Source organism: Aspergillus ambiguus, assembly GCF_047715705.1.
Source record: "Aspergillus ambiguus strain CBS 117.58 unplaced genomic scaffold BDV59scaffold_36, whole genome shotgun sequence".
Classification (NCBI taxonomy): domain Eukaryota; kingdom Fungi; phylum Ascomycota; class Eurotiomycetes; order Eurotiales; family Aspergillaceae; genus Aspergillus; species Aspergillus ambiguus.
In genome coordinates this window covers 85,233-99,465 of record NW_027395549.1, presented here as the reverse complement: position 1 = coordinate 99,465, position 14,233 = coordinate 85,233, and the positions used below count along the sequence as shown (strand labels likewise).

Below are 14,233 nucleotides of genomic sequence, written 5' to 3'. Positions count from 1 at the left end.
GAAACCATACAGCGAGAGGTGGAGATGATGCCAAGACGGCCCATGCGGGGTGAGGCAAGGAAACCAGGAAGAGAAATCTGGTATGAAGGAAAGAAAAGAAGGACACCCGTGGGTACGGAGTCATGGCTGCTGGCTAACGGATCGACATGTAAGGAACGATGGTGATCACTGTTCCGCAGACGCAGGAGCAGTCCCGGGGAGGAAGGGGGCCTGTACGGCGTACAGTGTCGGCCCAAAATTGAGAGCGCTAAGCCTTTGGTCCCCGTGGGGAGACCCTAAACAATGCCCCACATGCTTATTGTTCCCTGTCATTCGCTCGCCGTCGACGATCCCGGCACGAAAACCTTCGCTAACCCTGGTAGTGACCTGATAATGCTGCATACAGTTGGATAGCGCTCGGGGGGTGCGACAGGGCCGACCGGGGTAGCTCGCGCTGTTAAATACCGAGTAAGCCCCCCGCCCTCATCCCTGTTCTCGACCTTGTCATATTTCGTGAGAGCTGACTGCAACGCCATGGCTGACGACAAACCAAACCCTGAGGATGTCCCCCGTGCCGCTGATGTGGAGAAGGCAGTCTCGCATGAGGACCAGCCGCCCGCGTACCGGCCGCCCGCGTCGAAGTTGGATCTGTTCGAAGATCCCGATGAGGGGTTGAGCGCGGAAGAAAGGGAAAAAATTGTACGCAATATAATCGTCTCGTCCCGTCGTTACGCAGGGGATTCTAACATCGCGACGCATAGGACCGCGCGTTGGTCTGGAAATTGGACCTGAAGCTCATCCCCTGGTTGAGTCTGCTGTATCTGATCTCATTCCTGGACCGGTACGACCCGCAATATCAACCCCGAGCCACGTCGATAAAGCTCATGCAGTTAACACGCCATAGAACCAACATCGGAAATGCGAAGCTGGACGGGCTAGTGGAAGACCTGGGCATGTCGAATGCTCAGTACAACGCCTCCCTGACCATCTTCTTCGTCTCGTACTCCGTCTTCGAACCGCTCACAAACGTGCTGCTCAAACGGATGCGACCCAGCATTTTCATCCCAATCATTATGTTCCTATGGGTGTGTCCTCTTGCCTACTTCTCCACCTCTAGCGCTGACTGCTGACTCCACGTTCAGGGCGTTTGCATGACCTGCATGGGTCTCGTACACAACTACTCTGGGTTAATGGCGGTACGTAACCCCCACCCCTCTCGCGGTACCCATACTCATACTTGCAGGCGCGCTGGTTCCTGGGACTCACAGAAGCCGGACTCTTCCCGGGCGTTGGCTACTTCCTCTCGTGCTGGTACAAACGCGCCGAGTTCGGCGTGCGCATGGCGATTTTCTTCTCGGCGGCGGCGCTGGCTGGCTCATTCGGCGGGCTGCTGGCGGCGGCGATTGCGCTGATGGATGGCATCGGCGGGAAGGCCGGGTGGGCGTGGATCTTCATCCTGGAGGGACTAGCGACCATCGTGGTGGGCGTCCTGTCCTTCTGGATGGTGGAAGATTTTCCGGACGAGGCCAAGTTCCTGTCGGAGGCGGACCGCAAGCGCGTGCTGCGCCGGCTCGCTGAGGACCAGCAGGCCAGTGCCGAGCACGAGCATTTCAAAATGGAATACTTCTGGAACAGTCTCCGCGACTGGAAGACCTACACCGGGGCGGTGATCTACATGGGAGCGGACGGGTGTCTGTATGCTTTTTCGCTGTTTGTGCCGACCATCATCAAGGAACTGGTATGTCCCCTTTTGTGCATTGAGAAGGCATGGCTAACAGGCGGCAGGGTATGTCTATTGGGATTCAAGCCACGATGCAAGAACAAGGCTAACCTGTACAGGATACACCGCCATCACGGCACAGCTACTCAGTGTGCCGCCCTACGCGGCGGCGGCCATCCTGACTGTCGCGGTGGGATTCATCGCGGATCGTGCACGCCAGCGCGGCATCGCCAACATCCTCGTCTCTATCCTGGGCATAGTGGGGTTCTGCATGCTGCTAGGGTGCAAATCGGCGGGAGCACGGTACGCGGGGACGTTCTTAGGCGCGATGGGGATCTACCCGGCGATTTCCAATACGATTTCGTGGTCGAGTAACAATACCGAGGGTGAGCCGGCCGCTCCTGTTGTTCTGGAGATGCCGCTAATCTTGTGTGTAGGGGTGTATAAGCGCGGCGTGACGCTGGGAATTGTCATTGGATGGGGCAATCTGAACGGGATCGTGTCCTCAAACATCTACCGCGGCGAGGACGCACCCACTTTCTACCCAGGCCACGGCACGGTGCTGGCGTATCTGGTGCTGTTCCTGTTTGGCGGGTCGGTGGTGCAGTATTTGCTTCTGCGGCGGGAGAACAGCAAGCGGCGGCGCGGGGAGCGCGACCACTGGGTGGAGGGGCTGGATGCGCAGGCGATCCGGATGCTGGGCGACAAGCGGCCGGATTTCATCTATACGCTGTAACGAGTAGTCGGATAATGATGGGTCTCTGGTAGGACCGGGACCGAGGGAATGAATCAAAGCGGGGAATAGAGATTGACGATGTCCTGATTCTTCTTTGGCCCCTTGACGACATGTCGACTGGCCCAGCTTAGCACGGTCCCGTCGGACGGACGGACGCGAAAGGAGTAAGCCGTGCGATACATGTCGTTGATGCAGAGATGGTTCCCGTGGGCGGTCACCACGAGCGAGTCGTCGTCTGCGGTGGTAACAGCCGGTGGGTTCGGGGGGGTCACCCACGTAGCGTCGTCGGAGCCCTTGCCTGGCACGTCAAAGTCGAACTCGTGGAAGAGATAGTCCGGCTCGTGGTCGGCGCCGACCTTGGCGAACCAGACACTGATGCGGCCGGCGTCGTTAAGCCGCCAGATGTATTTCTTGGTGAAGCGGAGGCCAACGGTGATGTTGTTAGGGAGGCCCGGCGGGCGGGGCATTTCGCCTTCTTCCTGGTAGAGGAGATCTGTTGTGGACGAGGTCGCGGGGAGAGGGGTGAAGGAGGAAGTTCCGACGAGGTCTCCGTGGAGATCGAGGGGGTTGTCGCTGTGGAGGGAGCGGGCGAGGGACCAAGACCGCGAGGGGTGGACGAGGGAGGCGAAGAGACGGGGAGGGAGGGACATGATGGAGTTGAAGGAGAAGTGGATGTTGAAGAAGTTGAAGTTGAAGTGGAAGGAAGAGAAGAAGAAGAGAAGGAGCAGGTGACCGACTAACCGCATCCGGACGATCCACAAGTCATGAGATAATCCGAAATATAATAAAATCCAGATAGATCGACTATCGTATATCACTATCTATCACTATCACTATCGCTGTATCTCTCGATTCTCTCCACTGTCGATTGCATCCCTACATTTCTAGATAATCGGCTAATCCAAAGTCCCGTGCCAACCGCCCAGTCTTGGCCAAAGACTTTTTATCTTCATCTGATCCATCGAACCCCCCCTCTCTCCGACTATCCCCTACACAACACCTCTATACCATCTATACCATGGGCGGCTCGCGCATCATCTCCCACGGCCGCGGCGGCGCCGGCAACATCTACTCCACCTCCCAGGAATCTCACACCACCCCGCGCGATCTCGTCACCCCCACCATCAAGCAGGAGGTCTATACCACGGGGCGTGGCGGCTCCGGCAACATGATGCACAACGACCCGGACCACCCGGAGCTCGCGCGCGAAAGCCAGGATGTCGAGGCGCCGCCGTTGCGCATGGAGGAGGCCCCGCATCACACCGGCCGTGGTATGTCATGTCCCTTTTTCCGTTATCGCAGACCCGGTCCCGAGCTGACAGCGCAGGCGGCGCGGCCAACACCTACACGCCCACCCCCGAGGAGCAGATGATGATCCGCGAACAGGAAGAGGAGCAGTTGCGCCGGGTGCGCACGGCGTCCAAGGACCGTCGGAAGAGTCTCGACAAGGGCGATGGCGAGAGCGGCAGCGGCGGCGGCGACGCCGGCCACGCGCCGTCATCGTCCAGCTGAGCTGATCGCGACGGCGGTAGCCGCTTCTGGAGGTTTGTTTTCTGCTTTGGGACGGCGTTCTGTGGTGGTTCTTGCGACGCTCTCCTACATCATGCTAGACTGCGGGCGGGTCGTTTGGTTTCTCTGGTCGGGTTGGTTGTCTGTTCGTTGTCTGTCGTTAGCTCACTTGTGAATACCCGCGTCGGGGGGGCATACACGGGCTTCTTATATTCCGTCGGCTCGACGGCACTAATACGTCGCTCCAATGAGAGGCCCCTTCGTTATCGCTACGGAGCACATATATATATATTTACTTTTTTTCTGCCTAGTTGCCTTGTTGCCTGCACAACTGATGCAATGCACAATCTACCATCCAAATTAAAACACATTAACTCCCCCGTCCAGATCCGGGCGAGGCTTCTATCAGAGTCATAACATTCGTGCAAAGTCGTAGCAATCACTGTGGAAGATAACAGCCCGTCGCGTCCAGCACCCAGCCGAGCTGAACCCTCCACTCGGCATCGAGCTGTCGGCCCACGGCGCGGATGACACGCTCCCCCCAGTCGCCGACCCACCAGCGCGCGCGCAGCACATGCAGCACGACGGCGTAGTGCGCCAGGATGACCAGGGCGAACGGGTGACGGGCGCGGAGGAGGTCGACGAACGGCGGTGGCAGCTGCACAATCCAGCGGAAAGCGGAGAGGAGCAATTCGCCGCCGCGGGCGAGCTGGTCGAGCGAGCGGCCCAGGGCGTCAATGGCGCGGTCGAAGAGCGGCTTGTCGTGGCGGGGCGACTGCATGGCGAGCCGCACGTTGGTGCGCGCCAGCGCCATGATGGCCAACCGCGACGTGTCGGGCATGCGCGGGGCGGCGGCGTCGCCGTCGCCGTCGCCATCGCTGGCGACGAGGGCGTGGAGGTCGCTGCGGGCGACCCAGTCGATGATCTCAGCGAGGAGGGCGGTTGAGCGCTGCGTGAGCTGGAAAATGCGGCAGAGCTCGTCCAGCGGGCTGTGCAGGGTGGTGGTGGTGGTGGTGGTGGTGGGTGGCGGAGAGGGCGAGGCGAGCGGCTGCGCAAAGGTGCAGACGATGAGGATGCTGGAGACGGCAAAGGCGGCGATGCAATTGCTGGAGTCGAGGGCGTGGGCGGCCTTGGAGAGCCCCAGCTGGGCGTGTTGCTGGTGGACGTGGGCGGTGCGTCGGTAGTGGGCTTGGGCCTGGGGGTCGGCGGCGGAGCGGAAGGAGAGATGCAGGGCGGAGACGGCCAGGAGACCGTGGAGGAGGAAGGGATGGCGCATGGCCTCCCGGGGAACGGCGGCGTGCCAGATCCATTCGACGGAGGGTTTGTGCGAGATGGAGCGGTAGGTGTCGGTGCACCATTGGACCATGAGCTCCAGCTCGGGGAGGTTCAGTTCCCCGGAGGGCACGGTATGCCCGAGCGAGGGGAGATGCTGGGAAGATGCCGAGCCGGCCATGAACGGACCGGTCATGCTATCGGCGTCCAGACAGAGATAGCGAGAAGGATGGATGGACTGGCGGGGGTCAGTATCGGCCTGATCAGGATGGATGGGAAGTACATACTTTGGTGGGCCGGAGAGAGCAGTCGGGACAGCCATGCTGGGAGGGAGACTGCAGGAGCATGGCCCGGGGGGAGTATATACCTGGAGTCGATCACACCAGGGCCAATAAATGCATGTCTGCACGAGGATGGGGGCTCATGATGCAGGTTTCTGGATGAGGCCGGACGGGGGGACAAGAGGCCGGGTATTTAACGGATTAATCTAATAGACTTCGCCGTTTGGAGGGTTTGGTGAAGGAGTTCGAATCGGACCAGGTGGGTCGGACAGGCAGACGATGGGATGAAGGACGAGGAGGAGGGATCCAGGTTGGGGATCCTGTCATGCCCGATTGATGATATAGAAGGAGTCGCAACCTCAATAGTCTGACCGCCGCTGGAGAGCTTTTTCCGCTTTGGGCAATACGTATGCTTGGTGCCAGGGGGGTTTCTGATTGGTCCTTGCATCGTCGATTTTTCTCGGGCTGAGGTACCTGGTACCTTCCTGACTAACAGGAATAGTACGGTCCCCTGGGTACCTGGACTACTTACCTGCAGTCAGCACCACGTCCTTCCCCTTCTAGTATATGCCGATCCAGGCAGTCACCGCCTGCATATCTGGGCCCTAAGAGGCCCCTCGTGATCAACCCTACCCTACCTTCCTGTTATAGATTGCTATAGATTGCAATCGATACGCCATCTATCTTTGTACACTCCATTCCGATCACCCATCTAGCTATACTCACTCTACTCCCCTCCCACATCTACACCCAATGCCATCACCGCAAAATGGCTCCCCAGCGTCGGCCGCGCTCGAAACAACGCCCCCCCGCCCCGCCTTCCCTTCTGCATTGTCCTTTACCCAATAGCGATCCGGGAACGGCGCCTGGTTCAGCCCATTCGAAATGTACGCATGCATGTCATCCATCAGCAGCTTCCGAGCATCGCCGCTCACCGTCGCCGCCACATAGCTCTGCCAGTTCGTCTGGCCCCAGTCCACCCCGCCCGTCAGTGCCACGCCCGCCGGTTTCCGCACCGTGGGGTAGAACGACCCCGTGCGCGCGTACGCCTCGCCGGGGAACAGATCCAGGTCGAAGAGCACATCCGCGTAGTGATTGTACGCCAGAAACCACGTCGCATTGCCGTACTGCATCGTAAAGTAGCTCCCGTTCGGTGCCGTGCCCAGCCGGTCCTCGTACAGCGCTTGTGCGATGGCCCTCCCGTCGCGCGCGTACGCCGCTTCCCCCGTCATCTGCCCGTACAGACTCAGCGCGCACGCCGCCTTCATCGCCAGGTTCGTCTGGTTGGCCATCTCGCCCAGTGCGTCGTTCAAGGAAAGCTGGTTTTCCGGGTACTTTCCATGGGTCTGGAGGTACTGGGCGTACCGCTGTAGCAGACTGGCGTACTCGGTCGACAGGTCCGTCTTCCCGGAGGCCGCTTCGTACGCATAGGTCAGGATGATCACGTTGCCGCTTTCCTCGATCGGCATCTCCTCGCCCTTCGGGTCGTGGCCCGTCGCGTTGGGATAATTGGCCCCGAGATCATGCACCGCGTAGGGCTGGACGTACGCGTCGCTGGCCATGTAGTCGAACACCGGCTTGAGGAGGAGCCGGATATAGTCCGGGCTCAGCACGTACAGAGCCGGGAAGGTCGCATAGATCACGTCCACCGTGTTGATGTTTCCGTTGCTGGAGATTTCTTTGATGAACGCTTGCGCATTCTCCGGGCGCTTCGCAACCTGCGGCACGACCAGCTCCATCCCGCCGTAGATCTGTCGAAGCGAGAGAGCCAGGATGTCCGAGTAATTTGCCCCGTACGCCGACTCGCCTCCCGCCTGGACTAGGGCGTCCATCCGGGCCGATTCTTCCGCTGCCGCCGCATAGTCGTCCAGGAACTCGGACACAGCTTCTACCGGATCGGAATAGTGGAGGCGGTAGTATCCCGTCTGGGGCTTTCCCAGGTAGTCGATCACCTCCTCGCGCACATGGCCGATGGCAAACGTCACCGACGCCTCCCCCAGGTCATGCGTGAAGCCCACCGCTCCAAAACTGGGCCAGTCGGCACGTGAACCATCCAGAACCCCGTGCTGCATGAACTGCGAGCGGAGCGTGGCCGATGCTCCAGCAGAAGATGAAACCTTGCCGAAGGGATGCGGCCGAGTCGCGTAGACGGTTTCTCCCCAGAGAGCTTGCTCGGCGGCATTCTGCCCAAAGACGGTCTGCGTAGCGGCGCTAAGACGGAACACGGAGGTGCTATCGCTGGAAGAAAAGGCCCACGTGGAATTAACGGCCTGTCCGGTCCACGAGGAGTCGATGTCAGAGTAGATCTGCACTTGGTGGAATCCCGCGCTCACTGTGACGGTGAAGGTGGTGTGCGTCGAGGTGAAACTACCGCTGGTGACGACGGCGGCCTCCGTCCCGTTCAGGGCATTGTTGACGCCAAATAGATTATATACCCGACCATCGACGCGGGCAATGACGGACCAGGTCAGATTGTTTCCGGACCAAAACTGCGACGAGCTCGAGGGCAATTCCAGAGCTTGGCTTCCCGGAAGCCACACTGCCCAGCTTGTAAGACAACGAAAGGCGGGTGATCTGCATGGGACCTACCTGAGAGATAAGGGGTACGGACGGCTAGTGGATATGCTGGGGAAGGAGAGGCGAGAACGAGGCAGCGCTCGTCGCTTGTGTACGGATAAAGACCCATAGAGCCAACCATTTTATGGCTAGCATAGCTTGCTCCGAGGAGGCCTGATGTTGTACTGATTGGAGATACAAGCTTCCAGAAGGACAGCATGGACAGCCGAATGCAGTAGATGCCAAAAGAGTCTCGAGTGAACTGTCGTACTTCCAGACAGTTGTTGAGAAGGACCGATGCAGAACGCACTTTCTTTCATGGTTCCATTTGTATAAGCTATACGCACTACATGCTCCAATCGTCAACACTTGGCCCGTAGCGAGGTATAGGTGAATGGAAAGGGGGATGTCGTAGTCACTGATTACCTGGAATAGCTCTACTTCCTTTTGCTGTCAATCGAATACCCATGATGTTGCTTGGATAGTGTATGGGATATACGCTGTATGCTTCCACCAGCGAATCTACAGCAATTACAGAGTACACTGGACTAAGGCCCTGCTTACTAAGTTTTTCTGACGAGCCCGACGCTACTTCACCATCCAGGAAGACATCAGACCCATCCGGAGATGGTTCCCGGTGGACGAGATGGGGTCAAATTTAGCTCTCCCGATCACTCGTGCCGTGAACTGGATTGGTAAAATAAGATTAAAGTGTGCATGAACTATACGGCGCCATACACAGGCTACACGGCTTTCTTTGATTAGATCGGATGACGCCTCGCATCTATCCCCCAGAAGATGAGACGGGACAGAGAATGGAGTAGACCCCTGAGTCAAGGGCCAGGGGGAAGAATGGCATTGTGAATCAACGAACCCACCAGGAGGGGCAGAATTACTCCATGAAACACATCGCCTGGCAGGGCGAGAGATTGTCGACCGCTGGTATGTTTGTGTACGTTCTCGAACGCCCCGATGAGTGGCCCACGCGTGCCGCGACATCTATCCCGCATACTCCGGGAGGGAGCCATGTGTCCGAGGCATTTCGGGCGGAGTGTCCCGGGGGGTGAAAGGGGCTGGGCGGGAGATTTGACGTTTGCTTTTTCCTTGGGCTCTGAAATTTCCCTCACCGTCATCCATGTGGTGGGAGCGAGGTTGACAGGTCCATCGGGACAGGAAAGCTGCGGGCCAGGAGCTCCATCCCAGGCATCCGTGCGCCGGGCCGGCGTCGGATCCGACTTGTTGGCTAATTTCCAGACCACGGCATTGGTGCAGACCGAAGGGATCATCGTGGGCTGCATGGAGAGGCATACCCCGCGGTTTTATGACGGTGGGTATCTTTGCTCCGGCGTCTGCATCTACATACTGCGTACTCCGTTGGACGACAGCATACTCCGTACTGTTGTCAGGATGACCGCCTGCCACATCGAGAAATTCCGGGGCTATCCAATGGCCGAAGAATCTCCGAGGGGCTGCTGTCCGGAAACGGTGGTCGAGTGCAACATGGCGCTGTTGGTATGTCTCTGGGTAAGTAAGCAATGCTACTGTCCTACTGAGATTGGGTCTCCTCTGGAGGATGATGAGAGAGGTACACTGTATCTTCCCTCCCAGAGGTCGAGCGGAAGGTTGAGGCAAATGGTAAGCGGACACCGCAAACGGGCGACTGGACAGGGTTAATTAACCCCGAAACGGGCGGCCCACGACCCAACAGAGAGGATCTCCTCCCTGTCGGCCGCTGCATTGGGCTATGGGGCGTTCTCAGGGGGATCTGATTGGTCTGGTCGTCCGTTTCACCCTCCACTAGCGGCAGGCCGGCGCCGCTCGTTGGCTGGGGGAGCGGGGCGGTGGGCAAACGCGTCCAGGGCCGTAGGTAAGGTATATGGGGAGAATTGATAGGGTTGTATGGACTAGTACTAGGTACTCTGTATAATTCGAGAGGTTGGTAGAGGCCGATAGAATCTTACAGGCTCCCGGACTCTCGTGGTCGGGATTAAGATGAATCCAGGGGACGGGCACTGAAGCAAGGAGGAAAGGAGCTGAACCCGACGGTCTGGGTCGGAGGTTCCTGCGCCGGGCTGATCCTCTCCTGATCCGTGATGGTGCAGAGCGTGGCAGAGTCACTCGTCTGCGTCGCTGCCCTGCGTCCACGGGGGAATCGTGAAGAAGAGCGAGATGGAGGAAAGAAGGAATGGAACGATGAAGAAGGAGGATGGAAGAGGAAGAGACTGGTAGAGGGCGAGCATGAGGTCATCCGAGAAGACCATACCGTATCCGACAGTTAAAAATAACCAGCAGGGTAACAGGAAGAAATTAAAATTCCACCTCACCAGTTCGTAGTCATCATCGACAACTCCAACTCCCACTGCCAGTCTAGACCTCTACTTATCCTTCTCGATCTTCTCTGGTATTCCTCTCCTCCTCCTCTCCTCCTCCTCCTCCTCCTCCTACTCCCACGTCGCTCCTCCTCCCCTACTGCAATACCTCCAGGCTCTATCGTCAGCCAACTCGTTATCGTCATCACTACCACCCTCCCCGTCACCCCCCTCTACCTACCGCTTTCTCTTCCTCTTCATCCTTCAACCCCCACCTCAACCTACCTCTCTCCCCCTCCCTCCCCAAATATCACCCGTGAATTGATCAAGGGATATTCCTGCTGAACCTTTGGTCCAGACCTCGTTCCGTGGATGTCCCAGTGAATCTCCCGCTCTGACAGCTCCTCCGCGACGGCTCACCCAAGAGACGATCATCGCTGGAATCGGCGGTCGCCCAACTTCAGCGTCAACCCGGTATGTTAGTGTCTCCTAGTTTCCTGTCATCCATTTTCGTTGTCTCGGGCTTTCACTCCTTCATCTCGTCTACCGACTGTGCCGACCACCGTCCGGGCGACTGCTATCGCAAAGGGCCCGCGCGGACCGGCGATCCCCTCCCATCGCCACAATTAATTCCTTGTCGTCACTCCCGAACGAATTTTGCTCCTCTTCCTTCTTCCCCCCCGCAATTTCTCCCCCCTCTGCTTTCCTCCATCTCTCCACCATTACCGCTTCAACGGCTTCCTTCTAACCTCGCCCCAGTCACCCTCTCCTCGCCATTCCGCTTGTCCCTGCTCCCTCCCCCACCTGCCGTTCCGGAGCTTGGGGGTCCCTCCTCCGTCTCAACTTCGGTCGCGAGGCTTCAAGCTTTTCTCTCGATGCTATACAGTGCCGTCGTTACGCCCGCTCCCTCCCTCTTTACCGCCTTTCGAGTATCGCCTTCCCTACAATAAATCTTCCCTGCAATTTCCTCGTCTTCCCACACCATGTACGCTGTGGACGAAAGAACTCACCCCGGTCCGCCACCCCCTCCGCCTCTCTCCATGGATCGCATCCCTCCTCCTTCGTCTTCTTACCCGACCCCAGGATCGGCTGGTCCCATGGGTGTCCACTCGTCCAGCCATCTCGCTCCCATGTCGGCCTGCCATGAAGGTCGCATCTGGTCCCTACAGGTCGTCCAACAGCCTATTCGGGCCCGGATGTGCGGTTTTGGCGACAAGGTTGGCTCTTCCGTCGTGTTCCCCCCTCCTGGTGGACTCTGGTTGACCGTGCATTAGGACCGGAGACCGATCACTCCCCCGCCTTGTGTCCGGCTCGTGGTGAAGGATGCGCAGACGGAAAAGGAGATCGATATCAAGTATGCATTGGACTCGGGTGACCGCCAACCAATTTCGCCCGCTGACTGGCCCCTCTAGTGAGCTCGACACTTCCTTCTTTGTTCTGATGGTGGACCTGTGGAACGGCGAAGGCACCAACGAGGTGAATCTGGTCAAACATTCCGCCACGTCTCCGTCGATATCCACCGCCATGTCGTCCTCCTACCCGCCCCCGCCTCATGCCCTCTCCCCGTCTTTCTCCGGCTACTCCCAGGGTTACGGAGGCTACCCGCAAATGGGTAACTACTACAGTGGGAACCCCCAGATGCCATACCAGCACCCCTACGGCGCAGGCGCCCAGGCGCCCTACTACCAGAACTATTACGGCGGGGGCGGCCACATGCCCCCGGCCAACATGTCCCCCGCACAACCCGTCAGCGCGGGACCGGGGGGCATGTTCACGCGGAACCTGATTGGAAGCCTAAGCGCCAGTGCCTTCCGACTGACCGATCCGGACAACAAGATCGGCGTCTGGTTTATCCTGCAAGATTTGAGTGTCCGGACGGAGGGCATTTTCCGGTAAGAGCCGATGACCGCGGGACCGATCAAGGAAAACTCGCTAACCCGGCTGTTAGACTGAAGATGAGCTTTGTCAACGTGGGAACTCCGTCCAATGACGCCAACGGCGTATCGGTGATCAACCACGGAAACGCCCCCGTGCTGGCGACGGTGTTCTCGGAGCCCTTCCAGGTGTACTCGGCGAAGAAATTCCCCGGGGTGATCGAGAGCACAACGCTGAGCAAATGCTTTGCGCTCCAGGGCATCAAGATCCCGATCCGGAAGGATGGGGTCAAGGGGACGCGCGGACGGAACAACGACGACGACGACGGAGACGACGACTATTAGAGCTGGCGAGGTTGCGCGCGGGTTTTCTCTTCTTGCTACACATATTTGTTTTGCGTATGGGTCCCTTTTCGATTACCTCACCAGCATTAACGGTTTCAGATCCGGGGTTATGGTCTGTGGTGTTCAGGCGGGAATGCTTATTTCTAAACGGCGGGTTGTATTGTTAGCAGTATCCGGATTGGTGCTGTGGGGTGTTTTATTTTATTTTATTTTTATTTTTATTTTATTTTATTTTTTTTTTTTTTGGCTTTTGGTTTCCAATGGCTACTTTCTAGGTACTTTACTTCTATGTAATATTTTTATCTTCTGTGGTTCCTGGGCGCCATGGGCGTATCCGTAGCCCTACCTAGATTACACGGCATACGTACTCCTTATGGAAGCGGCATTCTTTCCAATTCCATTCCGGGTAACCGGCTGAAGATCCGGGCCTGCAGCATTGTGGATCAATCTGGGGACTGTGCCTGAATCCCAGTCCTTGGGCGTGTGTGGTTTCCCTGGGAAAGGGAGGAAGATCCAACGTGATGACCTGGGCGGGTCGAAGTTAGCTGTTTCCGGCCGATGATCGTCAGGGCGAAGTAGAGTTTATTGGATAGTCCCCATAGCGAATGCCATTCCCCCCCGGTTGTATCACCCGAGCCCCAGGCGCTCGTTGCTTGATGATGATATGGTTAAATTTCGAATGTCGCAGTTACGCTGGCCGCCCCACATCCTCCCGCCCCCACGGCGCCGGGTCAGTCAAGCCACCTGCTGGATTCGGTTCTCCTCCCGCTTTATACTTCGCCCTGTTATGTCGCAACTCGCTTGCAGGTATAGCTTCATGCTACCTTCCGTACTACTTCGCCGGGCATCACCACCCCCCGTTTTCGCTCGTTGCTGAGCCGTAGAAGATATAAATTGCCCCGAGTCTCCAGCAGAAATGGACTCCAGTAGCATCCTCGAACATCTACAACCCGAACTACTCACCCCGAACACAATGAAGCTCAACCAGATCTCTCCCGCTCTCCTCCCCCTCCTGGCCTCCATGGGTAACGCCCAGGTCGGCCCCTCCTACACCCTCAAGGCCCTTGGGCCCGTTCCCTTCGCCGGCCAGCCCGTGAACGCCCACAGCGGTGGTTTCTGGATCGGACAACCCAGTGCCGCCATCTGTGGCCCCGGCGTCCCCTGCGTGGATCCCGACACCAAGATCCTTGGTACTGGCGATCACTTGGTATGTAGTAGACGCACCCTACTCCCCCTCCCCCGCCTTCCGTCGTCCTCTGTTGCTAACAGCCACGACAGGAAACCGCGGTTCCCCCCGGTCAGGCCCTCTTCGTCCTCCCCAATGGTGCCCTGTCCTACACCCCTCCAGGGGCCCCCAACCCGCCCCCGAACGCCCTGTTCGGCCCCTTCAAGGTGCTTCCCAGTCCCGACGGCGGCTCTTTCACTTTCCTCGGCGCTGGCTTCTCCGCCTGTCCCACCCCGGGCGGTCTCCAGGTCTTCGCCATCAACTCTCCTAGCGGTCCCTTCCAGCTCGCCGAGGGTTGCGTTCCTTTCGACGCTGCCATTGCTCCCCCGGCTGATCCCCTCGTTGTTGACGCCTACGTCTGAGCGTCCCCCGCGCGGACCGGCGTGGAGGTCCCGGCTGCTACACGAACTGGTTCCCTTGCAGCTCG

General features: G+C 58.5%; 6 protein-coding genes across 6 annotated transcripts; 4 read left to right on the top strand and 2 right to left on the bottom strand.

The window, feature by feature from the left end:
- Positions 1 to 513: 513 nt before the first annotated feature.
- Positions 514 to 2,435, top strand: BDV59DRAFT_204782 (putative MFS transporter; the record flags this gene model as incomplete). The annotated part of the gene is made up of 7 exons (XM_073694528.1): positions 514 to 678; positions 741 to 820; positions 884 to 1,064; positions 1,122 to 1,175; positions 1,223 to 1,765; positions 1,842 to 2,085; positions 2,137 to 2,435. 7 exons carry the CDS (start codon positions 514 to 516, stop codon positions 2,433 to 2,435), a joined length of 1,566 nt encoding a protein of 521 aa, XP_073544736.1.
- Positions 2,436 to 2,488: 53 nt separating this feature from the next.
- Positions 2,489 to 3,085, bottom strand: BDV59DRAFT_204781 (uncharacterized protein; the record flags this gene model as incomplete). The annotated part of the gene is made up of 1 exon (XM_073694527.1): positions 2,489 to 3,085. One exon carries the CDS (start codon positions 3,083 to 3,085, stop codon positions 2,489 to 2,491), a length of 597 nt encoding a protein of 198 aa, XP_073544735.1.
- A 164-nt stretch (positions 3,086 to 3,249) lies between these two features.
- BDV59DRAFT_100992 (uncharacterized protein) lies at positions 3,250 to 4,165 on the top strand. The gene is made up of 2 exons (XM_073686419.1): positions 3,250 to 3,706; positions 3,763 to 4,165. Exons 1-2 carry the CDS (start codon positions 3,454 to 3,456, stop codon positions 3,945 to 3,947), a joined length of 438 nt encoding a protein of 145 aa, XP_073544734.1. The 5' UTR covers positions 3,250 to 3,453; the 3' UTR covers positions 3,948 to 4,165.
- Positions 4,166 to 6,131: 1,966 nt separating this feature from the next.
- BDV59DRAFT_209923 (DUF1793-domain-containing protein) lies at positions 6,132 to 8,195 on the bottom strand (the record flags this gene model as incomplete). Its single annotated transcript, XM_073695479.1, has 3 exons — positions 6,132 to 6,152; positions 6,340 to 7,996; positions 8,038 to 8,195. The coding sequence occupies 3 exons, from the start codon at positions 8,193 to 8,195 to the stop codon at positions 6,132 to 6,134; spliced, it is 1,836 nt and encodes a 611-aa protein (XP_073544733.1).
- A 2,974-nt stretch (positions 8,196 to 11,169) lies between these two features.
- On the top strand, positions 11,170 to 12,776 carry BDV59DRAFT_100964 (velvet factor family protein). Its single transcript, XM_073686418.1, has 4 exons — positions 11,170 to 11,579; positions 11,637 to 11,716; positions 11,775 to 12,254; positions 12,311 to 12,776. The coding sequence occupies exons 1-4, from the start codon at positions 11,346 to 11,348 to the stop codon at positions 12,579 to 12,581; spliced, it is 1,065 nt and encodes a 354-aa protein (XP_073544732.1). The 5' UTR covers positions 11,170 to 11,345; the 3' UTR covers positions 12,582 to 12,776.
- Positions 12,777 to 13,497: 721 nt separating this feature from the next.
- On the top strand, positions 13,498 to 14,168 carry BDV59DRAFT_204777 (putative IgE binding protein; the record flags this gene model as incomplete). The annotated part of the gene is made up of 2 exons (XM_073694526.1): positions 13,498 to 13,788; positions 13,860 to 14,168. The coding sequence occupies 2 exons, from the start codon at positions 13,498 to 13,500 to the stop codon at positions 14,166 to 14,168; spliced, it is 600 nt and encodes a 199-aa protein (XP_073544731.1).
- Between the last annotated feature and the right edge of the window lie 65 nt (positions 14,169 to 14,233).